The sequence below is a fragment of the Periplaneta americana genome, chromosome 9, assembly GCF_040183065.1.
Source record: "Periplaneta americana isolate PAMFEO1 chromosome 9, P.americana_PAMFEO1_priV1, whole genome shotgun sequence".
Taxonomy (NCBI): Eukaryota; Metazoa; Arthropoda; class Insecta; order Blattodea; family Blattidae; genus Periplaneta; species Periplaneta americana.
This window is the reverse complement of record NC_091125.1, coordinates 151620082-151647533: the sequence shown is the minus strand read 5'-3', so window position 1 is coordinate 151647533 and position 27452 is coordinate 151620082. Positions and strand designations below refer to the sequence as shown.

The 27452-nt window shown below is 35.9% G+C and overlaps 2 protein-coding genes across 4 annotated transcripts in view; one reads left to right on the top strand and one right to left on the bottom strand.

Annotated features, from left to right (window-relative positions):
* Window positions 1–27452, top strand: part of Bmcp (uncoupling protein Bmcp mitochondrial) — a 415529-nt gene that overhangs the window by 306013 nt on the left and 82064 nt on the right. The window lies entirely within an intron of this gene.
* The window catches only part of LOC138706607 (calpain-5-like), a 69245-nt gene continuing 51287 nt past the window's right edge, over window positions 9495–27452 (bottom strand). For all 3 annotated transcript variants that reach the window (XM_069836120.1, XM_069836121.1, XM_069836122.1), the window contains one exon: window positions 9495–24887. In XM_069836120.1, the coding sequence (XP_069692221.1) occupies window positions 24717–24887 (171 nt within the window). In that variant the 3' untranslated portion in view covers window positions 9495–24716. The remainder of the gene's footprint in view (window positions 24888–27452) is intronic.

Below are 27452 nucleotides of genomic sequence, written 5' to 3'. Positions count from 1 at the left end.
CAAATAATTCAATATGATAATTTATAGAGAATAAGTAAAATTGAAATTTTAGTGAATAGTAGTTAAAGGAAAAGGGGGTTTTGAAAGGCGTATATAATTTTAGATATATTACGATTAATGATCAAGTAGAGAATAGCAAATGAAATGTAGGGAAACACTGAAGGGGAGATTGGCAAAGTAACAAAAAAGGTACATAGTGTAATTGGGAGTATTTGTGTAGACGTGTACTGCAAATAATGTGTTACTGTAAGATGTTAATGGTGGCACCGGATACAGAAATGTGAGGTACACCATTACATGTAAAGAAGTGCTGTGACGAAATATATCATATCATATTAGTAGACCAATACTAGTGAGATTTAAAAATAGCCTATGAAAATTAGAAAAGTAATCCTGAGTAATTTAAGAAAAAAAAACAAGGAAGGTATGTGCCATATGAAATAAGAAATGAACGCAAGTTACCACATTCATTCATAATGGTAAGGACTATTTTACAAAAATATATGAAGACAAACTTAGATTTCAAAAAGGCATATGACTCGGTTAAGAGAGAAGTTTTATATGATATTCTTATTGAATTTGGTATTCCCAAGACACTAGTTCGATTAATTAAAATGTGTCTCAGTGAAACGTACAGCAGAGTTCGTATAGGTCAGTTTCTGTCAAATGCGTTTCCAATTCACTGTGGGTTAAAGCAAGGAGATGCACTATCGCCTTTACTTTTTAACTTTGCTCTAGAGTATGCCATTAGGAAAGTCCAGGATAACAGAGAGGGTTTGGAATTGAACGGGTTACATCAGCTGTTTGTCTATGCGGATGACGTGAATATGTTAGGAGAAAATCCACAAATGATTAGGGAAAACGCGGGAATTTTACTGGAAGCAAGTAAAGAGATAGGTTTGGAAGTAAATCCTGAAAAGACAAAGTATAACTTATGATTATGACTCGTGACGGGAATATTGTACGAAATGGAAATATAAAAATTAGAAATTTATCTTTTGAAGAGGTGGAGAAGTTAAAATATCTTGGAGCAACAGTAACAAATATAAATGATACTCGAGAGGAAATTAAACACAGAATAAATATGGGATATGCCTGTTATTATTCGGTTCAGAAGCTTTTGTCATCCAGTGTGCTGTCAAAAAATCTGAAAGTTAGAATTTATAAAACAGTTATATTACCGGTTGTTCTTTATGGTTGTGAAACTTGGACTCTCACTTTGAGAGAGGAACAGAGATTAAGGGTGTTTGAGAATAAGGCGCTTAGGAAAATATTTGGGGCTAAGAGGGATGAAGTTACAGGAGAATGGAGAAAGTTACACAACACAGAACTGCATGCATTGTATTCTTCACCTGACATAATTAGGAACATTAACTCCAGACGTTTGAGATGGGCAGGGCATGTAGCACGTATGGGCGAATCCAGAAATGCATATAGAGTGTTAGTTGCGAGGCCGGAGGGAAAAAGACCTTTAGGGAGGCCGAGACGTAGATGGGAAGATAATATTAAAATGGATTTGAGGGAGGTGGGATATGATGATAGAGAATGGATTAATCTTACTCAGGATAGGGATCAATGGCAGGCTTATGTGAGGGCGACAATGAACCTCTGGGTTCCTTAAAAGCCAATAAGTAAGTATATGAAGACAAACTGAAAGTATAAGTGGAAAGTATTACGACCTAGAATTTTGTAAAGATAATGATTAACCATCTGGAATTTGGAATAAATAAGAACATATCAGGACAACTAAACCGGCAGAGCAATGAACACGAAAAAATGACGAGATCAACAAAAACTAGAAGGATGACGGCAGAAAATCACAAACAGCTGGAAAGGAAGGCAGACGAGGAGAAGAAAAATGTGCGAAGTGATGCACAGGTAAATCAAATTCTTTCACCATTGACAATTGTACGTGAGATGGATATAAACTTTGTGTCATTACAGAAACTCCTGAGTGAATCGCGGATTGGACACAAATCCATAATAAAGTGGAACTAAAACAGATCCTTATGTACCCAAAACGCATACTGTTGAAACTGAAGATGAATGAACAATATGTAGTTAAATTAAATGCTATTTTAAGGTAATAAAATTTGGTGTTTGATTTGCGTTGCGTTTATTTATGAACGAGTGAAATTCAGAGATGGAATAATTTTACAAATATACACGCCGCACATATGAAGTATTATCTATATTAATAATAAATCTGTAGCCGAAATTTTTCTGGTAATTTTCGATTTTCCAAAAATAATTGGTCCTAACATACTGTATATAATTAACCACCCTGAAAACGAAAATCGCTTTTTTTTTTTAATTTTTGTATGTATGTCTGTCTGTCTGTATGTATGTATGTTTGTTACCTTTTCACGCGATAATGGCTGAACGGATTTCGATGAAAATTGGAATATAAATTAAGTTCGTTGTAACTTAGATTTTACGCTATATGGCATTCAAAATACATTATTTAAAAGGGGGGTTATAAGGGGGCCTGAATTAAATAAATCGAAATATCTCGCTTATTATTGATTTTTGTGAAAAATGTTACATAACAAAAGTTTCTTTAAAAATAATTTCCGATAAGTTTTATTCCCTGAAAAATGTTGATAGGACTGATATTTAATGAGATAAATGAGTTTTAAAATTAAAATAACTGTCATCTAAGGCCGTGTAATGAATTAAAAAACAAATGACTTAGTATATAAGGGGCCTTGGACAGCAACAATCGAAAGCTATGAAAGATAGCCTACAGAGAATGTTTCTGTGTTTGTATGAAGTAATATCGGAAGCTAAATTAACCGATTTGTATAATTAATTATTATTTCACCATTGGAAAGTGTAGTTTCTCTAGATGGACATAATGCTATAATGTTATTACAGTAACCTCTGATATAATATAATATAATATGTAATATTATATAATATAATTTAAGTTATTTGAAGGGTTCAGAACGATAGTGGGCCAAGCGCCATTTACTGAATACGTAGAAAAGAAGGGTTAAAATTAAGTTATTACCATAATTCAATGGAAACATATAACAAGTAAAATAAAATATACACATTAAATCTAAATGATGTCAATCTTCATTAAGCTATGGTTGCATGTAATAAAAATTAAGAAACATGTTAAAGGAATTGTCATTGCACCAAATGAGTGTCTCTGGACCAAAATGATCGCATTTTAATTATTTGGATGCAATTTAAATTAAGTAACATATTAAACGATTTATCCTTCTATCAAACACGAATGTTCCCTGGATCAAATGTCCTATTTTAACTATGTAATTACTTTATATTTATTTCCAACGGGTGCAGCGGAGCGCACGGGTACGGCTAGTTATTCAATAAGTTACTGGTAAAGCGACTATTGGAAAAGTCTACACGTAACTAGTAATGATAATGAAGTTAGGTTAGTCAACTTCGCCACATCAAAAAATTTAATTGTGAAAAGTACAACTTTCCAGTGGCAGCTGAAACCACTTTGAGTAGTGCCAGAACATTCAAGTCAGAAACGAAAAGTAATAATAATGTATCGTTTTATAGACTGTAACAATTTTATGCTTAAGTACGACATTTTTCATAAGTTGGTTCGACGGTTGTGTTTCCCTTATCTGGCAACCTTGTATTCGTTATTTAGTGTTGCCATCTCGAATCGAATTGTCAACTGAATGGCACGGATAATACCTTTCCCTTTGCACCACCGTGAAGCTTCTGTGCCATCGTGATCTAGATCGAGAAGGCATTGGCGAAACTCCATCGAATGGATTATTACAAAACAATTTTGCGCATGCCTATACAGAAGTGGTTGGAACTGAGAAAATAAAAAGAGGTTGGAAGCAGTGTTGCCAATTGGAAGGAAATTCCGTCAAAACTGACGGAATTTCAAGTTTTGACGGTATTTCAACTTAACGGTCGGGAAAAAATGTCTTTGACGGGTGATGGAGTTTCTGGCGGAATTTACGATTTACATCATCTTTTGATTTTTTTTTAGCTGCTGTCATTTTAATTGTTCAATTTTTGGGGGATTTTACTTTTTATTTTAACAGCCCTGCCTGTGATGCCGTCAAAGCCTATAAGGCTGAGCAATCCTTTATGTAGTGATCAGGGCTGTGATGTACCATGTTAAGGAATCCCCTATTTCAGATTTCCTCGTAATCAAATCAGAGATTAATGAATTATTATTATTATTATTATTATTATTATTATTATTATTATTATTCCGCACTATATCCTTCTTCATAAGTTAGGAAATATTGGCCTTTCTGTAAGCTACGTAAAGTGGTTCGAAAATTATTTAAGTAATAGAGTTTCATGTGTAAGACTGTCTAATATGCACTCTTATTCTTATAATATAAATTGCGGAGTCCCACAGGGATCTACTTTAGGACCCCTCCTATTTATTATATTCATAGATGATATATGTAAAAGAATAAGTTCTGACTGTTTATTATTTGCAGACGATTTAAAATTTTTTCGCACAATCAAAAGTAGTACTGACTGTCAATCACTTCAATGTGACATTAATTCAGTCGCTAAATGGTCGGAAGACAATGGTATGAAAATTAACGTATCCAAAACTAATGTAATAACCTTTTCTAGAAAAACTTCTTCACTGAAATTTAATTATTATCTAAATAATGTACTAATTAACAGAACGGATTGCGTAAAAGATTTGGGAATATTCTTTGACAGTAAATTGTATTTTCATAGTCACGTTGATTACATGTACAATCACGCAATCAGAATGCTAGGAATAATACGGTCAATAACTTATTCTTTTTCCACGCCCGATTCTCTTTTAATGCTATACTATACATTGGTGCGATCGAAACTCGAATATGCATCTGTAGTTTGGAACTCGATTACAACTACGGACTCGGCTAAATTAGAAAATATACAAAGAAAATTTATATCCTTATGTTCATTCAGATTTCTGCCCATTAATTCCGGGTATAGTTATGAGAGAAAATGCGAATATTTTAATTGTCAAAATCTATATGCTAGACGCCATGAGCTAGATTATCTGTTCTTTTGTAAAGTCCTCAAAGGTGATATATCCTGTGACTCTTTCTTAAACAATATTACCTTACGTATTCCAACAAAAGATATGAGAGCCCACAAACTTTTCTATATTAGAAATTCGAAATTTCTTTCACCAGTCTCCAGATGCATTAAAAATGCCAACATGCATGGCTGCGAATTCGATCCCTTCAATGTATAGACTTTGTTTGCTCTTGGCAACGATTTATCATTTATGTATTATTTTAGGCATTATACTCAATTAACATTGTCTCATAGTATTCTTAGTTATCCATTCATCGTCATTATTATAATTAATTGTAATTATATTTATGTGTAATAATTATTTTTGTTTTATGTTTTTTGTTATATTTGTGCTGAACTGTAATTGGCCACTGGCTGTTGTACAGCACATTAAATAAATAAATAAATAAATAAATAAAATAAATAAAATTATTATTATTATTATTATTATTATTATTATTATTATTATTTTAGTCAAGATTGGTAAGTTGTGTTAAAATATGCTTTTTATTTGTATATAGATATATTGAGTGGGTCTTTTTTATTTTGACGGATTCTGACGGATTTCCAGGTGTTAGACTGATGGGGATACAATTTATATGTTGGCAACACTGGTTGGAAGCTGGCTGGAATGATGTACAACCACAGTCTACTATATATAGTCGCGAAGCTTGAGGTGATTTTTTGCAAATCTCGTAATAAAGCGCTCCATGCGGTTAGCAACTAGAAACAATAGACTGTCCACGGTCGACTTTGGACTGTGTCGTATTTCCATCGAGTGCTAGCTCGTTGCGTATTTCACATTGATGCTTGTGAAATGTTCGTTATTGGTTGTAATGAAAATGTTAATGGCTAAAATACAATAATTGGAATAATAATATTTTACTAGAGACGTAGAAAAATTAAATTTGTTTTAATGAAATTTATTGATCACGTTTCATTTTCAATTCTGGCGGGATTATTATTGCTTAGGCCTACTTTCTTTTTTCAAAGGATATGTTTTTAATTACAGCTTTTAATTTTGTTGTTATTTTTATTTGTTACTTTACTAGAGACGTAGAAAAAGTCTGTTACAATAAAATTTATTGATCACGTTTTATTTCCAATTCTGGTGTGATTATTATTGCTTAACCTCATCCCACTTTGTTAACTACCTACGTAAGCCTACACTACAAGTACCGGTACACATAAGTTACTCCATTAATTCATATTTCCATTATTATTGTTGTAAAGGGAAACGAAAATTAATATTTATTGGTTTCATAGTTAATTATCGCTATAATCTTGAATGAGTGAAGCGATTATAGTAAATTTCAGTTCGTTTTGCACAAACAAAACTAATATTAACCTATTTCTTGCAGGTATCTTCGAGTTTATGGTGGAATTTAATATACTTCATTAAAATAATAAATTAACTTTATGCTTTTAATATTTCAATAATGGAAGGAAGGTGTTAATTTTTCCAAAAGAACACAACGAAAGTGTAACATATTTTGTCGTTTATTAGGAGAGAGATCTGCGATGGTGAGGCGATAGTAGCGATCCTAGTGGTGGGCAACTACCCATGTTTGCATTTTTACTACATATTGAGCTTCGCGACTGTATATGGTAGACTGTGGTACAACTATGCAACAGCACATGAGCGGGCGAACGGCATTGTTACTCTGACACGGCGCGGTAGTTCAAATCGATGTTCTGCTGGAATCACTCCATGATTAACCCATATTTTTTTATAATATTTGTGATCTTATAGCGCTCTGAATGTACAGTTAAAAATAAGATTTAATTATATTTAATTTAGGCAGTGCCATGGTACGAGGGCACTACCCCTAAAGCCGCCCCTGCATTACAGGTTGTACTATGTCTTTTGATTGTAATCTTTGGATTCATTCCGGTTTTGTTCCGATATAGCTATTTCCTCCGGAATATGTATGATAAGAACTTTGTGTTAAATTTCAACGTACCTTGTTAACATGTTTCGACCTATTTTGGGTCATCTTCAGAACTGGTCGTTGTTGATCTTGGCGCCTCTTGTTTCCTGTGCGGGTGCTTTCGTAGTGTAGAGTCAAAGAGTGTATGTGTTTTGAAATTGAGTTGTGTGTTGAGAATATCATTGGGGTGTGTTTTCGTGTGTCTGTATATTTCATATTGATCTAGTGTGTTGAGTTTCTGGCTTTTTGGTTGGATGTGCAGTATTTCCATGTCTGTGTTGATGTCTCTGTAGGTGTGGTTGGCATTTGTGATGTGTTCTGCATATGTGGAGGTGTTTTGTAATTTTGTTATGGCTGTGATGTGTTCTTTGTAACGTGTTTGAAATGATCTGCCTGTCTGTCCTATTTAGAAGTGGTTGCAGGTGTTTCTTTTTTTAATTGGGTTATTTTACGACGCCGTATCAACATCTAGTTTATTTAGCGTCTGAATGATATGAAGGTGATCTAGCACCGAAAGTTACCCAGCATTTGCTCGTATTGGGTTGAGGGAAAACTCCGGAAAAACCTCAACCAGGTAACTTTCCCCGACCGGGATTCGAACCCGGGCCACCTGGTTTCGCGGCCAGACGCGCTGACCGTTACTCCACAGGTGTGGACTGTTGAAGGTGTTACATTTGAGTTTGTATACGCCTGTGTGGTTGTATTTGTTTGTTTGTGTTGTTTGTGTGTTGAGATGTTTTTGTAGAGTGTTATTTGTTCTGTATGTGATGTTGTAATTTAATTTATTGAATGAGGTTGCAATTTTATGTGTTTTTGTTTTCGTATGTTAGTGTGATGTATTTTTTGTGTTCTTGTGTTTGTGTTATATTCTTCTGTTTTTTGTGGTTTTGTTTTGTCTTACGTATTATGTTGTCTATTATGTTAGGGTTGTATCCGTTTTCTTGTGCTATGTATTTGATTGTGTTTAGTTCTTCGTTGTAATCCTGTTGGTTCATTGGTATGTTGAGTAGTCTGTGTACCATTGTTCGGAATGCAGCTTGTTTGTGTTGTGTGGGGTGGTTGGATGTGTTGTGTATGTGTGTCATTGTTGTTGTTGGTTTTCTGTATACTTTGAATGTGTGTTTGTTGTCTACTTTTGCTATTGTTTTGTTATATTTCCCTTGTAAAGAACAGTTATATTCCTTAATTTTGTAAAATGACCACGAATTGAAGACTTGAAGAACCCAGACAAGCTGGGACTTACATTACGACTGATGATGAGTGATGACATTACCCTGAAAATGTGGCATGTACCATTTAATGAATAACTCTGTGAATACCAGGGCATTACAACATTCACAAGAATCATCCGAACACAAAAATCACACTGTGAGAAAATCACTATTATCTATCACAGCGATTTTTATGGAGCTGTCATACCCAGTGGCGGCTCGTGATAAAATATTGTGTGTTCACAATTTTGAGAGAGTTTGAAATCGTACGTTTAGCTTAATATGAAATATGATTCCAATATCTCACTACCGAAAAAACCGTATATAAATTCAAAACAACATGTAATAATAATAATAATAATAATAATAATAATAATAATAATAATAATAATAATAATAATAATAATAATAATGAAACCCAGTCTTTTTATTTCCAATTTTTCATCGTAAGCCAGTTTACCCAGTTCTTTACTGTTCAAAATTACTTGAACAGAGTTCATTGTTTACGTTTGTTAAAAATTAATACATACCACAGTGCCGTTATTTACAAAAGCGCGTGTTCAGTAATATATTTTGATTCACAACACACTGATACACTATAGCCTATACCAGTACTATAATCCCATTCGCATAGATTGATTACTATAAATACATGCCAGTAAATATTATTCTTAAATAATATACACCACCATACAGATATTTAAATTCATACCACCATCACATTCAGCCAGCACGTGTTTGAAAGCCAAACTATGCTATTATGCTGGCACTGAAGTATAGTAATTCACAAACTACACTCTCGTAGCAGCACTGTACAGACATCCACATAAAGTAAACGTTCCAACAGTACTGACAACTACAGGCTAAAATACAGACTATTAAATTTCCTCCTCGAGATATAGCACGTGAACAATAGGCATCGATGCACCTGACATCTGTAGGATAGATTCGCTGTTCACTTAACGCTTTGTGCTCTTGAAGAGTCATAAGCGGCCAACGAAAAACAATTTTCTCCCGCGCATGCGTGAAATTCCTGTAACCTTCTTGAAAAGAGCACGGCTTGTACGTGAACGGATGTTGCCAAGTTTACATAAGAATTTTTATGCAAGATGCGGAAAGTTTAAAATACTCGATTCTGATATTATACATCCCCACTACGTCAATACGGTATTAAATAATAAAACTAGTCGTGCATTAATGGAAACAAGGTGTTCACGTGCTCTTATTGACGCACCGCCACTGGTCATACCCCACCTCTACTGTGAAGACTGTAGCATTTGGGCATAAACAAAACAAGTACCGTACACTCACATTCTAATTTAAATAAATACTTTAATCTTCACATTTTATGAATATTACATAAATTACAGTCTCATCTCTTCTTATGTGTTAAATATAATAAACTCTTGTTCGGTGCACACTGTTTATGTAAAATATGATGAAACAACATCTCACACTATATAGACGCTACTGTGAGTTTGTGGTGCTCTGGAGGCACCTTGGAGTTGATACCTTATTCGTTACACCATTATAGGGTGCAGTTGATATTGCTTCTCCAATCACATGTCATCTTTCAATATATCATTTTCATGGAAAACACAAGTACAAAATGTATTAAACTGAATCGATAACAAATTAGTAACAAAATAATGCGATGTTGTGGAGGAGAAATTATAAAACTTTGGTAAACGAGAGGTGGCACATAACACACAGAATTATGTGAACTACATGAGCTGGTGCGCGGCCATCGTTAAATGACGTCACAACAGACGTGCTACCGGTATGTCTCGCACTGGGGTAGCTTAATCCCTACACTGATAAGATTGTTCTTTTTAAATAATATGACAAAAATGAAGCAACAGAGCTCTAGGTACTGAAGTTTAAATAAACACTTCCAAAACTAATTTTAATATAACATAATAAGTAGTACTTTAAATAAAATAAAAATTCTAATGAATTAGGCCTACTCAATGGGTTTTTTGGCGGCCGTAGGAAAATCATTGTGCCATAAATGTCGTCATTTTGCGTTTGAGTACACAGTATAGTTATTAGGCCTAATTATTCTCCAAAATGGGTGATCCCCCAAAATGTTTCCCATAATATGACAGACATTTCTATCAACAGTTATTAACTCTGTACTACATAATTAATATTTAAGGAGAAAAATTCGCTCCGGCGCCGGGGATCGAACCCGGATCCTTGGTTCTACGTACCAAACGCTCTGACCACTGGACTACGCCAAATTCAATCCACAGCACCAGGTCGAACTCTCCTCCTTCAATGTTTCCCTTTATGGCCTGACTCCAAGTTAGGCATATATGTTGACGTTTATGTCCAAGTCAACTGCCATTATACTAGGAGCGCACTCGGTTGAGTGACTTATTTGGCCGGGATTCTGCAGTTAAGTGCATAGTACAGTGGAACCTCGATTTATTGTTCCCGGATGTATCATTTTCCCGGATCCATCATTCAAATTCATTGGTCCCTGAACATATTCTATTTAAACTACGACTATAAAGCCCGCATCTATCGTTCCTCGATTTATCGTTTTCCCGCATCTATTGGCCAGATTTTTTTAGCCCTGAAGTGTGTAAATCCCGGATTGATCAGTTTTAAGAAATAGCAACAAGCTTACAAATGCTTGTAGCAGTTGATGTCTTCAGAATGTTGTGCTGCAAGCTCCAATTGTGAAGTTTTATGGTTATTGGCCTGCTTACGCACCGACCTTCCTCACAGCTTGCCTGGCAAGACAATGTAGAAGGGTCCATGTGTCCTATTGATCGTTTTCTATTGTAAAACATTCCAGTCCGCACTTACACCAAGTTGTGTACGCAGTCTATCACATGTGTTCGATTCTCGACAGTTCGTATTTTTAACTTGGCAGTTTCTAATCTGATTTTCTCAGATATGGCAGATATAGAGAAAAATCCAATGGAGAAGAGGATTGACATAGCTAAGCGTCTTGGCCTGCCACCTTCAACTCTAAATTGCATAATGGCAAAGAAAATAGAAATCAGACAGCAGGCTGATAAATGTGGTACAGCAGCCAAAAAGAGGAAGACAGGCAAGGAGTCAACTTACAGCGAGCTCGAAAATGTCCTCTTTTCCTGGTATCAGCAGGCACGAGCATCAGGCATTCCCATTGATGGGACCATCTTGAAGGAGAAATCTCTGAAAATAGCTGAAACAATGGAGATTGAGAACTTTTCTGCATCGAATGGCTGGATCTCTCGTTTCAAACAACGCCATGGCTTCGTGTTTAAGAAACTGGCTGGGGAAAGTGCTGCTGTGGACACCAACGCCACGGATCTCGGTTCCAGAGACTCCCGGAGCTGCTAGAAGAGTACGAGTCTCGGGACATCTATAATGCAGATGAAACAGGCCTCTTCTTCAACTGTCTTCCAGACTGTACGCTGGCACTTAAAGGAGAATCCTGCCACGGAGGCAAAAGTGCGAAGGAGCTACTGACTGTACTGCTGTGCACAAACTCCGATGGCTCAGACAAATAAGTTCCCATCATTATTGGCAAGTCTGCAAAACCACAGTGTTTCAAAAACGTGAAGAAACTACCTGTGAAATACTATGCTAATTCCAAGGCATGGATGAGACATTCTTCACACTCTTGATAAATTCTTTGGTGCAAAAGGCAGGAAAATCCTCCTTTATATTGATAATTGTGCTGCACATTCTCCAGACACATCCTCGTTGAAAAATGTGAAGGTGATATTTTATCCCCCAAACTGCACCAGTGTTGTACAGCCACTTGATTTAGGAGTTATAAAGAACTTCAAGCAGGCGTATAGGAAGCAGCTAGTACAGAGGGCTTTATGTTTGATGGATGAAAGGAAAGAGGTAAAAATGAAGATGGACATACTACAGGCCATTCACTTTATTGTTTCAGCATGGCAACAAGTGACTCAGTTCACAATTCAGAACTGTTTCGTAAAATGTGGTTATGGGGACAGAAATGAAGAGCCAGACATGTCGGAAGTCAACAGAAATGATGAAGACGAAGACTGGACTCAGCTGGAGACAGGAACCGCTGGCATTGATTTCGACGCTTATGTGTCTGTGGATCAAGAACTCGACACATGTGGTGTGCTGTCTGTGGAAGAAATGTGTGAGGAAGTGGTGAGTGGAAGTTCCATGGAGGAGGGACAAGTCGACAGTGACGATAATGATGAAGTTGATCCCAAAGCAGTGCCGAGTTTTCAAGAAGCACTAAGTGCGTTCGAGACCATGAGAGCGTTCATATATGCTCACGAGATCGCCGACAGAGACCAAGTGAACATTATTAATATTGAGAAGCTACTGTTTAGTTTAAAAAGTAAAGGTGCAAGTAAGGAAATGAAAATTAGTGACTTTTTCAACAAGAAATGAAGTGAGTTAATCAAAAAATCATTCAGTACCACACATTCTTTAGTATATGAATACATGTGTGTACTATAAGTAAATTTGACTGCTTATATTCATTTTAGACAGGTTCCCGTATCAATCGTTTTCCTGTTTCCACCATTTTTTTTCAAAAGTCCAGAACAAAACGATGAATCGAGGTTTCACTGTAATCTGTACAGACATATGCACTGCTAGCTGTGAGAATATTATAGATTTACTAATTTGTCATACAGAATAATATCTGTAATATTGACAATTAATATTTGAGGAGAAAAATTCGCTCCTGCGCCGGGGATCGAACCGGGGTCCTTGGTTCTACGTACCAAGCGCTCTGACCACTGAGCTACGCCGAATTCAATCCACAGCACTGAATCGAATAGGGAAACATTGAGGGAGGAGAATTCGGTCTGGTGCTGTGGCTTGAATTCGGCGTAACTCAGTAGTCAGAGCGCTTGGTATGTAGAACCAAGGACCTGGGTTCGATCCCCAGCACTGGAGCGAATTTTTCTCCTTAAATATTGATTGTCAACATTAGAGATATTATTCTGTATGACAAATTAGTAAATCTATAATATTCTCTGTACTACATAGCCTAGTACCGGTACATCTGTCATATAAATCAATGCCAATTGCTTCGACTTTCATTTCGAAAAGGTTTATAAAATGCAGACTTAAGCATATTTACCGAGTTAAAAATCTGTACGGTACCGTGCGGTACACAACAAGAATCCACTTTTCTGATCTTTTTTTGTCACAAGGAAAAGCAAATGCTGAAACAGGTCTTTTCTTACTTGAACGGTAATTAGATGCACAACCTGATTCACTACACATTCGTCCCATTTTGCAAATTACAACCTGTACCATTAACAAAAATAAATACCGGTAACTGAATATAATATAATGTTATAAGAGTCCAAATGGTTTACATAACCTAAAAATGCTTGCTGTCTTTGTAACAGCAAATCTCAAACGATAATACGACACCAGTACAAACGTTGCAACACAAAAAAAAATATAGTTTTATTAATGGTTCACATTAATGACTTTTACTTTTAAGCAAACCGTTTAATGCTTACTTTTAAATCAGAATCACATCATCATAATATAAACTCCCATGCTTCTATTTTTACCGATAGCACGCCTTGTCTGATGTCATACAAGCTGAACTGTTTAAATAGGGCCGGAACTTCACGATGGCCACGGCTAGTGTGACAAAATCTTCGTTGTACTCTTAGATATTCTGGACTCCTCTATAATACCTCGTATACAAGCTGTATGCAGTGTACAGTAACTTATAGTAGCCTACTAAAGATGCAAAATAAACTACACCACATCTAAAAATAAGCTATAAGCGTTTTCATGGTAAACTATAATCAACCTTTAATATTGACAACCTAGAGTCTAGATGAGAATAAATGGGGCATAATCGAGGGTACCAGTAATTCCGGTCTCCATACATATTAACATATTTCTTTTTCGAGGCTGTTCTTTTGAATGTGTTATCACTATAATGGTACTCACACAGAACATATATTATTAACAGAGATCGGTTTGCACATAATATGTTCCTATTGCATAATCATCTTGTAGAAAAAACTGTATCATCTACAAGTGTGGTCAAATTATTACAATCAAGTAATTTTTTCTTAATTGTATTGAGAAAATTAAATGATATGTATTAAAAAGTTGAACTTGTCAATATCAGTATTTTTTCTTACCTTGCTTTGGACTTAATTAGTACTTTGATTTGTTTACCATTCTGTCAGACGTTTTCATTGCTCTTTAACCATCATTATACAGGTACCATATTTGTAGTTTTTTTATTAAGATAATTAGAGATGTTACTCTTTCTCAAAGCATCAAAATATTACACTTAACCTTTATAATAATTTTTTGCACGATCGTGTTTTTTTTTTTTGTATTTACAGTTATTATTGTTAGAATTCCCACACAGAAACTTGTTGCTAAGGAAACCATTCTTCATAACATAAAACTATACTGAAATAGATCCATTACAGTGCACTTATTGTTACTTAGTTACCATTACAGTACAGTCTTACGAAGGCTTTGTAATAATATTGCTCTAAATTTTCAATGTAAAATATATTGTAATTGCAGGTTTAAAAATATGATCGTGCAAAAAATGTTGCACAATATATGTTTGTAAAGTGCATTATAAAATCTCGGAAATTCAAACTTCTCCTCGATTTTGTAAAAATCACTTGCCAACTTTGTATAGTAATATAAATTGTGCTACCAGTATATTTCAAACCAATTTCTTGTGTCTAAAGGCCCATTCACAATTAAAATTACACATAACCGTAACATAAAGACAGAAGTTTGCGCCCAGGCTACCAAATGGGATCATTCACAATGATTCACATAAGAATTGACATAAACATTACCGTAAGACGTTAACATAAAAGTTTGCAAACTCCAAACTTTCATGCTTATACTTACGTGATTTGCAAACAGAACACAATCGTGGAGCGCTGAAGTATATGAAAGAATATGAGGAAATGGCGTCGTTGTTATGTTTCCATGGTTACCAAGTATGTTTGCTGTTATGTTTATGTTCCCATCGTGAATAATGGTATGACTTCTTGATATTACTGTAACGTTAAGTTAACGCTTACGTTATGTTTAATTTTCATTGTGAATGAGCCTTTACAGTATCGGCAGCTACATTTTTGTAAGCTTTTTGACTTTACACCCTATTAGCCTGTATGCAGACTTTCAAAATGGGTTTCGATCTAATGTGAAAGGTTCCCTTGTTTGATGTGCAAGTAAAAAGGCACATGGTGGGACTCCTCTGAGGTGGGTCAGTCACCACCTAAGGCAACACATGACATTACACTGATAATGTTAAACTAACAGCAATGCCGTTTCTTTCATATACTGTAGCTTACTTCAAGCATTTCAGAGAGTTAGTAAACTCGAACCTAACTCCTAGAGCAGATATTGTATTTATAATCTACTGTATAGCAACTTATCTTATACAATTTTAATTTAATGTTGTTGAAAAAAGTTATTGTCATATGCATTACTTTTGATGTTGAAGAAATGTCAGTGTTTTAGGGGTTGTTAAGAAGTTTTCAGGCTTCATATGGGTAATAAAGACATAAATGATTTGGTAAAATATTGTGGCGCTTAGTGGCAGGAACATGAGAAGTACAACGCATAAAAAGAAAGCAATAAACAAGCAATGGACATAACCTGAGCTGATGTATACATAATATTGTCTGTTAGAACTTAAAAATACGGAAGAACTGGAGCATGGTCTCACTCCACCAAACATCAAGGAACAGTGTCTACAAAAACACATAAAAATATCTTATAAAAATGTATATAAATTATAAAATGCATAATAAGTAAACAATCCAAAGTTAATTAACTGCAGTTTAAACACAACAATATTCTCTAGTATTCGTTGTGAAATTCTCTTGAAGGAACAAGGAGGGAAGTGATTGGACGAGTTTAAATAGTTAGGGCCATTCATTTAATCTAGGCTAATATCACTGCCATTAAGTAATTAGTAGGACCTGGCCTTGTATGATAAAACCTCAAACTACAGGGTGATTCAGAAAAACACCGATAAAATTTCTGTAACGACTTAGAAAACTGCAGTGATGAATTTAGGAGGGTGATGTGGATGGGCAATCCTTTCCCCATTTCTCTTCCCGAAGATTTCAAGTGCATCCAAATTATTTATTTTAATTTCAAGCTACTCGCGACAAATATAACTTCAAAAACCAAAAAATACTGAATTAAACATTAATAAATCCCTTCTTTTCAGTCATATATAAAAATGACTAAACAATGTCTCCCATGAATAAGAATCTCTCTACTTCGAAACCGTATTTTAGCATAAAGTATACGCATTATTATTGTTTTTTATATATATACAAGGGAATTGCTAATGAGCTCATGTCAACATCTCCCCTCAAACTGCACAGACAAATCTGCACAGCTTATAGACCATCCATTTTCAACAGGTATGCCACAGCACAGTAGTGTGCCATGAATGATCCCAGTGGCGAAGCTCTTAAAAGGCTTTTGAGGCTTGTCTACCCAAAAGTTTTGAATTATTATACCTCGTAATATTAGGCCTATAAGTTCATAGTAACGATGTATCGTAACACTTAGTTTAACTCCGATTCTTCCACATATTAAGTTCACTGTTGGCAGTCATTCAGATCCGAGAGTTCAGTGTGAGGTGAGGCTTGTGGCCACAAGCCTCTAAAGGCATGGCTACGACCTTGACTCGTAAGCTTGAGGAGGGACCGGGGAGGGGGTATCAATTCACTACATCTTGTGCTAAACGAGGCTAGCCTTGTAGCCTACCATCACAATAATATGTCACGCTATATTGGTGTTCTATAAATGGGCTGTGTTGATGAGCGTTAGTTTAATCAAAAGTACATGCATGTGTGTGTTACATATTAATTTTGTGTAAAATGGCTCATACTCAGAGAACATTGAGGTCATTATTATTTATTTGTAGAATTGAAAGAGAAACCGTTTTATTGGATGTATAAAACAAAATTAAGTTGTATTATGCCTGCATTCTGTTTGGGGGCGAAAATGACTGGTCATCATCTTCTTGTAGGGTCTGTGTCACAAAAAATATTTTGAAGACCAACCGAGAAACATCTTCTGTATAAGCTGATTTTTTCAGCCTATCCTGTATTTATACCTTACCTTCGCCACTAAATGATCCACTGGTGTGCCGCAAGAAAATGAAAATAGTAAAGGTTGTCGTAGCAAAATTTGGAAAAATAAAAATGAAAAGAGTAGTAAAAAAAGTATGTCCACAAGAGTCAACTTTCAGCAAACGCGGCACAAGCCAACATTCAGTAAACAGAGTATAGGTGTGAGGGTTGCCAGGTCAGTAACGTTGGAATATCGTATCAATCTTGAATTGAATTGAATTTGACTTTAAGAGAGGAGAAACTACGACCCATTCCTGCGACCTTATTAGATCTATTTCACTAACCCTCAAGCTAGACGCCTTCCCAACCCACACCGGCTGACTACACTAAGGTTTGCTGCGTACCCAGATTCCGAGCAGGTAACCTCACTCGTCCCTAGGTCAACTCCCTCAGTGCGTTGCCAGCCAGCATTAGGGGAATGTTATAGAATGACAGAATGTTAACAGAATGATGTGGCAGAAAGGTCGCAGTTAGGATTTTCCCATTAGTCATCTACAAGTGTCACTATAAACAAAGCTTAAAAAACATTGTTTTTGTGAAAAAATTCCCCCACTCCTAGTTAGAAACCACAGGTTTCAATTGTAAGAGTATGTCGTGGGATTTTAAATTACAAATTTAGTGTGCTACATGTTGAAAAAGGTTGAAAAACACTGATATAGACGAATACAAAAAAAAATAACTGTCCGTAGTAACTCTAAGGCTATGACATTAAAGATTCAATAGAAGATTCTCGAAAAATTGAATAGTCTCAGCCTTCGGATCTTCAGTGATGTCCATCCCTTTCCAGCTTTATTGCCAAGAACTCAACATCAATGAACAACATTCACATGTCATTGTCATCATGACCATAACCCGGGTTAAGTTCACAGTACGGTATGGCTTGCTGTATACATAAAAGAGCACTATTTTTTGGCGGCAAATATCGTTTAAAGAACAGCAGCAGTAAAGCACAATAAGCCTCAGGCTGCGATACAAGCCTACAAGCCCCTCTTCTGTATAAAGGGAAAGAAAAAATTACCAGTCCACAAGACATCAGCAAGTACGGGTTCCATCTCTCAAAATACTTGCTAAGTCATTCCTGAATTAATATTATCGGTGTTTCTCTAAATCACTCTGTGCATATAAAGTGCAGAAGGGGTAAGTGTGACCAAATACATGCAACACTTTTTCCATAAACCTGACAAAATATTCTGGACGTATGAATGTATATTATGAAGCTTATCACAAAGCATAAAGGTACGGTCACATGTCGCTACTTCTGCAGCACTGCAGTACAAAAAACTGCGCAACTCTCGTACTGCGACGTGTGAACAACGGTGCAATTCGAAAAGTAGCGGCTGCCGAACCTGCTGCCCGCTACTTTTTCATACTGCGCGCAGCTTAAAAGTAGTGACGTGTGAACAGGGATCTCAGGGTTGCAGCTGCAGCATTTTTGATATCGGTTTTGTTGAAACTTTTGCTGCGGTTGCAACCAATGTTGCCACCCAAATGTGACAATGATACTTTTATTGTTTGGATATATTTTAATGTTAGATGTGATGAAAATAAATTATTTGTAACAGTTATTAAATGCACAACACAGTCTGAGCATATATGCTGACGATATAATTCATTTTTTTAATTTTCCGTAGCGTAGTTTTAAACAGGAGGGTTGCCAACATTGATTACGTGAATATGCTGTTGGTTATCATTTAAGTATATAGGCGTTTTTAAAAGCTTTATAGTAAAAATAATGCCAATTTCTGAATACTAGTTAGGACAGAAAAGCAAATAATAGATAAGGAAGCTTTCGCATGAGTTTCTTAATAATGCGAACATAACCACAAAATGTATATTGAGAAGTCAACACGGAGATGGAAACCTGCAGCTGCAAAAGTGTCGCCTTGTGTGTGAACAGACTCGCAACCTCCAGTTGCAACTTTTGCTGCACTCGGGTTGCGCAGCACGAAAAGTAGCGTGCATTGCGCTACTTTTGGCTTACGTGTGAACACGACACGCAACTTTTGCAGCTGCAGTACAAAAGTTGCGCAGCAAAAGTAGCGACGTGTGACCGTACCTTTACCATGTTTCTATTACAAACAAAAAAAAAAAAAAAATGTCTTTTAAGTCTCCATGAAATAATTTTGAATGCAGCATTTGTCACCCTTCCAAGAGTTCAGAAATGTCCTTGCAAAAAACCTTCGTTTGGCATTTAACAATGACCCATAATACAGCTTCAAATACTTGGAGTGTACTATAAGCAGTAACATGAGCTGCAAAATATGTTCTTTATTATCATATTGTGAAGTTATAACTAAGCCAAATAACGTCAATCTTTGTGCAGAAGTATGATGACTGGAAAATGAAATTCTGTCGAATCTTTTCTCTTCTTTATTTATAAAAAGAAATTGTTGGCAACCCTGACAATATAAAGCACATACAAAAATGAATTACTCTTTACGTTGGTTGTGGGAAGGGAAGAAAATTACTAAGTCTAATAAAACTGTACTCTCTGTACATCGAGACATAAATGACAAATATCAGATCAGTATTTAACAGAGATGCATCTGTATTCGGTAAACACTTACCCCAAATAATAAAATGTCTACAGCATGTAGAATATCAAAACTTTGACAGCACCTAACAACTTAAAGCAAAATATAAGCTTAATAAGTACAGTACATAAAATCAGAAAGTCTGCTTCAAAGTTAAAGCTCATAAAATAAATGTTCCAGTATTAGCATGTAAACATTTTAGCAACGTTCTAACTTGTTGCCAATTATCTACCTATCTCAAAATAAAATCTAAGTGTCAACTACCAAAAATAAGTGAAGTTGCAATGTGGAAGATTACTAGCCCAGATGCAGCTCAGTCGTACGACTACAATGAAGTGACAGCAGAACAAGGGTGGAAACAAGACCTGTCTGCTAACTCTCAGATGACGTCACGTCCAACCATCTGATTGACTGAGCTACAGCTGAGTTTCTTCCCTATGCAGAGGATCTAGCAGAATTTCTAGCATGTTTGCAAGCATCAGATGAAGTCCACAGAGCCTAATAGACTAGACACATAGGAATATAGTTATCACAAACTGACAAATAATATCTGGAATAAAAATTAATCATTTCTGTGACCTGGAAGCAACAAGTGGGCTATGCAACCTCTCTGAGCAGCAGCTTGTAGTATCACAGCTAAAGAATTCACAGCTCGACTAAGAATGATGCATCAACAAAGCGGTGGGATTGCAGTACAGTGCTGTAACAACGTGATCAACTTCCGCTGGACATTCTTTTCAAAGGAAAAGAAGAAAAGTAAGATGTGAAAAAAAGAAGACGAGGGGAAGGCGGGAAAGGAGAGAAAAGTGAAGAGGAAGACAATGAGGAAGAGCAGCAGATGAGAATGTAATGGTGGATAACAAAAAGAAGTAAAAAGATCATGTAAAGAGGAAGAAGCAAAGAGAAGAAAGAGGAAGACATTGGAGCGAAAGTAATGGAAGATAACGAAGAAGTGATTCCCGTACATTTTTCTGAATGGCTGTAACCCTACTTTAAAGTTTCCAAAAACCAAATTCCAAGTCATTCTTCAGAAACTCATTAATTCTGAGTAGCAGAACTGTTATCAATAATTAAAAAGCATATATTATTCGATATAATATAAGGTGACTAACCTTAAACGTGCCATATACAGACTGACATTTTTATTAAATATGTTAAGTTTTATTTCATGACAAACATAATTACCCGATCTTCATTACTATCTTCCTCTAGATCATACCTGCACAAACAGCGCTCAACGAGCGCGCGCGCTCATTCGGAGCGGGAGAGCTGTATTTACCGCTCGCCGAAACGGAGAGGAAGATATGTCAGAATGACATATAGACTTGCTATAGGTAGAGGAGAGGGAAACGACCACTCAGTTAACTAGTGGAGTGCAGTGTGTAGGCCTATTCTCAGTAACTGTTTCACGTTGCTTACCTACTGCTACAGTACAGTATGGAGGAATCTAAAAGACGGAACATAACATTTAACATTTAACGATTTACAGCTCGAACTTATTGATCTTCAATGTGACCTAAGGGCTAAGCCTGATTGAGTTTTACAAGACTAAATATTAGCAATAATATCCACGACTACACAGGCTGGCTGTGAAAATAATTTCTATGTTTGGCTCAACATTTATATTTGTGGGCAACTGTTTTCTATAATCAACTTTAATAAAGGCAGATATCGAATATCTGTAAATGATGTTTCATTACGATCAGTAGGCTACTGTTCCTTTCAGCTGCCAACAGCATAAAACCTCGTTTTGATGTACTGATAAATAAAAATATAACAAAATGATATTGTACATTTAAGTAGCTATAGAATTTCTATTATTTTTGTAAAATAAATATTTCTTTATTAATTAATAATAGTCCAAGATAGTTTTGCAAAGACTGAACGGGAATTCATTTCATAAACACTCGTAATAATATTTCCTTTTGTGTATATTTTGTACGAGATCATCCCTTCTTCCAGTCCACCCTTATACAGAGCGCAGCTAATATCTGCATTCCGCTCATGAGCTGCGAGCCGGCTCAGAGAGCGCAAACCTTGTGCAGGCCTGCTCTAGATTATGTTACCAGATTTTTTTTTTTTCTTCACAATTTCCAGGGACATAATATCGACATACAAAAAAATATCTTTAGCATTTCTGTTAGATTACTATTCACATATAAAGCTTTTACACAATTTGAAGAATTAAAATACTAGTACTCATTCTATTTACGGACTAAATTACTGTTTCCCCCCCCCCCCCCTAGAGTAGTGAAATTTTTAAGCAGGTCTACCCTTGATCCCAATTTTTTTACTGATTTCCTAACAGATCATATTGAAGTTTGTTAAGGTAGCAAGCATGGAACGAACAGTTTCTAAATTCTTTCTGGATTTTTGGGATGTCAGCATCATGCTTATTGATAACACTAAAACACTAAAACATTACTTCCAGGACACAAAGATAGTTCAATCAACTTCTGTAGTTGTGCACAGGGAATTATTTTCTCAGAAATAAATTTTTAAATTTCACTCTATTTTGAGCAAAGAGTAGCATTTTCTTCATTCCACTTTGTCATTTTCTCTGAAGTTATATATTTCTTCAAGCAAGATATTTCATCAAATGCTCTCTCTCTCCATTTTTTATTTGTGAATAGGTTAATAAAGCAGAAAAACTTTAACTCAAAATACATTGTAATGCAATGTAAGAATCAGTTAGCAACACCGAAGTCTTGTTACACTTTCATAAATTCTCATGTGGAAATAATGAAAATTTTCCTTTCAGAAAAATGTACATTAGGTTTAACTGTTTCGGAAATAAAGATAAGGGAAGAAAGTACCAATTGGAAGAACAGACGTTAAGAATAATGGTTTCGGAAAAACAGATTCAGAAAAATAGTCAGGGACAGGAAGCGCAAATGGGAAGGAGGAAAAAAAGATGAAGACGAGGGTGGAGGACTAGATAAAAGTAAAGGAGATGAAAAGCATAAAAATGAGGATTTAATGGAAGAGGAAGAAGAGAGAAAGGAAGACAGTTTAATCTGAAATTATATTTATCATGCAACTCAGTATTCTTGAATTTTCTCCCCAGTTGTCCTGCCTGATTCTACACAGAGCTTTCATTTCAAAACTTCCCAGTCTAAATAATTAATTATTTAAATCGAATTCAATTTAAGCCAAAACACGCCAATTTTGATATTGAGGAGAAAGTCTGAAACCAGGCTTAATTGCATTTTAGATTTCACCCCCACCCCCAGCCACTCTTCCTTTGAAATTTCAAATGGCACCCCTATATTTTTATACTTAAATATGAAAGAGCAATCAATTGTTTATACACCTCATTCATTTGTTTTCGCATCTTTTGTTTTCTAAAGTCACATGGCAACCTGTATTTCTGTTATCATCAGTTGATTGTGGGATGAAAACACAGCTTATTTTGTGTAATTCCCTAAATTCAATCAATAAGGATAATTTATGTTCTCTCTGGAAGGGTATATACCATTTTAAAATAATTTAATACACAAACACAACTATTACATGAAATGCTCAATAAGTTTTTGTAGCTTTATTCTCTTCAGCTCTAATCAACAATAACAACAATCCAGGTTGTCAGGTGACGATAGAAAACAAAAGATGCGAAAACAAATTAATGAGGTGTATAAACAATTGAATATTCTTTCATATTTAAGTATAAAAATATAGAAGTGCCATATGTATTTGCGGAGGAATTGCTGATATTTACGGCCATCATGCACTCAGCTGTGCGAGGAGCAAGGGTCGCATTCCCAGACATACATCACTCAATGATATCATTAAAAGATCTCTGACTTCTTGTGGCATCCCGTCTCTTTTGGAACCACCAGGTATTAGTTGCGCAGATGGTAAACGACCCAATGGTTTCACCTTAATTCCATGGTCTAGAGGAAAATCTTTGATTTGGGACTCCACTTGCGTTGACACTCTAGCTCCATCTCACTTACCGAATACCTCCAGACGCACAGCATCTGCTGCTGAATTAGTCGTGAAGAAGAAAGTCAATAAATATGCTCATCTTTTAGACAATTATATCTTTGTCTCATTTGCTGTGGAGACCTTCGGTCCTTGGAGTCATGGCGCTAAAGTTTTGGTATCTCAAATCGGCCAAATTTTGATCTCCATTACTGGTGATCGCCGTTGCACTACTTATTTGCGTCAACGCTTAAGTATTGCTATTCAACGCAGAAATGCAATGAGCGTTTTGGGTACTCTTCTGGAGTCCAGCCCTTTGGATGAACTTTTTCTCTTATAAAATTTATTATCTCTATGTAAATGTTTATATTTAGTTTTTATGTGAAGTGCCATTTGAAATTTCATAGTGTAGGTGGCTGAGGGGTGGGGGATGAAATCTAAAATGCAATTAAGTCTAGTTTCAGACTTCCCCCTCAACATCCAAATTCACGTGTTTTTTTGTTTAAATTGAATTCAATTTAAATAATCAGTTATCTAGACTGGGAAATTTTGAAATGAAAGCTCTGTATATTGGGTTACTCTTTCTCCTTGTAGTGTTGGTATGATGGACAAACAGTGTAAATGAGGGTAGCACGAGAGAACACATTCCAAATACTATCTGGAACTTGAACGGAAAACCAACACATTGCCAAACATGACCATAACCAAGCGAATTCTGTGAGTCCCCACACAACTAATCAGAACCCATTCATGGGGGTATTCAAAACAATCAGGCCTCTGCCTTAAAGAACACAGAATATCACAGTGACAAGAAAAACACAGGCCCTACGCAGACTGTGGCCTCTATGGCGTGTACAGCACACGGATAGGTGTAATCCCTGAACAGGATGAAGGAAACTATATTGGAAATTGAAAATAACCGGAAAGATATCTCCTTTTGCCAAGAAAAGCCGCCATGTTGTCGTTGAGTTACACAGTCATGAAATTATCGTCGGTGAGCACGTACAATTCCAAAGTGCCCTCTGTGTTCTCGTCCATCATCAGCTCTGCCCTCAGGAGCGTGGGTTCATGATTTAGTGGTGCAGGGATGCCAACTTGACCAAGGAAGATATCTTTAAGTACTGCTCTATGACTGTAGACCTGCAACAAAGCAAATTCTTTCTAATATTCTATGTAGTGAGAAAGGCATGAAACATACGACTGATGAAGTCAATTACAGTGCTACAGGCCGCATTCAGAAGAACACATCGATGATCAATTGTCAATTGAATGCGTGTAAAAATCATATGACGAAGAATTGGATGTCATTTTTTCCATCGGTTTTAAAATTCGATTTTTAATCGTGATTTGTTTCCATTGGTTGTTCCTCACTAGTCCATTTTGAATCTTGCGTACACTACTTTTAACACTTGAATATAAGTAATTGATTAACTAGTGGACTTACTCGTGTTAATTATGTAAGTCTGTGCGGCTTACAGCTGTTTCGGTGCTTCATCACACCATCCTCAGAGCCTACTAGATCTCGGCGTCATCTCGTACTTCTCTGCCTGTTGTGTGGGTGCATTTGATTGTTGAAAAATGTTGAAAAGTGGAGTCAAATAGTGTGTGTGTACTGAAATTGATGTGTGTTGAGAATTTGATCGGGGTGTGTTTTAGTGTGTTTGTATATTTCGTATTGTTCTAGTGTGTTGAGTTTTTGGTTCTTGTGCTTTATGTGTAGGATTTCCATGTCCGCATTTATGTTATTGTACGTATGGTTAGCATTGGTTATGTGATTGGCGTACATTGGATAGACAGGCAGATCATTCCAAACACGCTACAAAGAACACATTAAAGCAATAACCAGAGGACACAATACATCTACATACATCCTATCAGGTTCATGTTAATCATATCATCATTCAAAAAAGGAAGTAAAGTTGTGTATTTTCTATGATTTTAAACTGCTTTATAACAATTTGAGTAACCTCAATAATAAGTCAACTCAAAAAGTCGTCGTCTTCGTGCCTTCAATACATATTAAATTTTAAGACCAGCCTCATGGTCTAGTGGTCAGAGCTTCTGGCTGTAGTTCATGAGGTCCCGGGTTCGATTCCTGGTTAGAGCACAGGAATTTTTCCTTAAAGGAGATTATTGCTGTGTTCGTCCATGGTCTGGAATTTAGGTTAAGTTTAGATTTAAGACCTCTCCTGGCACCACATTATCATAATCATCCTATCACATCATCGGGGTAATGTAACTCCGCCTGCCAGGCGCCCCAACCTCAGAAGTGGGTTACAATTAAGCCACAGCCAGGAGAGAAGACCAGAAATGTCGAAAAGACAACCTGATGGCATTGGATAAAAAAAATATATATATATATATATATATATATATATATATATATATATATATTAAATTTTAAGGTTTAAGTACATTCAGAAAAACTCTTTGAAACTGCTCAGCATCATGTGGCTGATGACCTAGTGATAACTCATCGATGGAGTCACAGTAAGACAGTGAATAAAATTCATCAATGTCAGTAAAAATAAAACTAAGGTACTGTAATTTGTGAATAAAGGCGTTATTTAAATACTGGTATATAAATTGTGAAAAAAGTTATTTAAATATGTAAATCATGAAAAAAGTCTGCATTTAAACACGTAAATTGTGACGCAAAAAGTATAAATTTAAACATGGAAATCACTTCTTAAAACTGGTAATAAAACACACAATCCCCACCTACATGCTTCCTTGTCAAATGCGTCTACAGAACGAGTTTTGTTTATATCTATAAAAATTTTAACTCTCAGACTCAATTAGCAGAAATTCGCGAAAATAGGATGTGCCTACTCATGGATGTGTTCTGCTGAATATGACAACAGATATTTATCTCTAAGGTGGGAGGGGGAGAAGAAATTAACCTACAGGGAGAATTATAAAGTCATATGAATCTATAATTAAAAATAAAGTACAGGGAAAAATTGTAACGGGATCACACAAGGCTAGAACTAATTTTTGCTGATAGATTTCCACTATTTACAGATTTATACAGGATGGAATGAGATCTTCTGCATTTATTTGTAGAGGTAATAAAGCATGTGATGACATCTATAATTAAAATCTTCCTAGTTGCTACCATTTCTTCGATATTATTTTACTTACTTACTTACAAATGGCTTTTAAGGAACCCGAAGGTTCATTGCCGCCCTCACATAAGCCCGCCATCGGTCCCTATCCTGAGCAAGATTAATCCAGTCTCTATCATCATATCCCACCTCCCTCAAATCCATTTTAATATTATCCTCCCATCTACGTCTCGGCCTCCCTAAAGGTCTTTTTCCCTCCAGTCTCCCAACTAACACTCTATATGCCTTTCTGGATTCGCCCATACGTGCTACATGCCCTGCCCATCTCAAACGTCTGGATTTAATGTTCCTAATTATGTCAGGTGAAGAATACAATGCGTGCAGTTCTGCGTTGTGTAACTTTCTCCATTCTCCTGTAACTTCATCCCGCTTAGCCCCAAATATTTTCCTAAGCGCCTTATTCTCAAACACCCTTAACCTATGTTCCTCTCTCAGAGTGAGAGTCCAAGTTTCACAACCATACAGAACAACCGGTAATATAACTGTTTTATAAATTCTAACTTTCAGATTTTTTGACAGCAGACTGGATGATAAAAGTTTCTCAACCGAATAATAACAGGCATTTCCCATATTTATT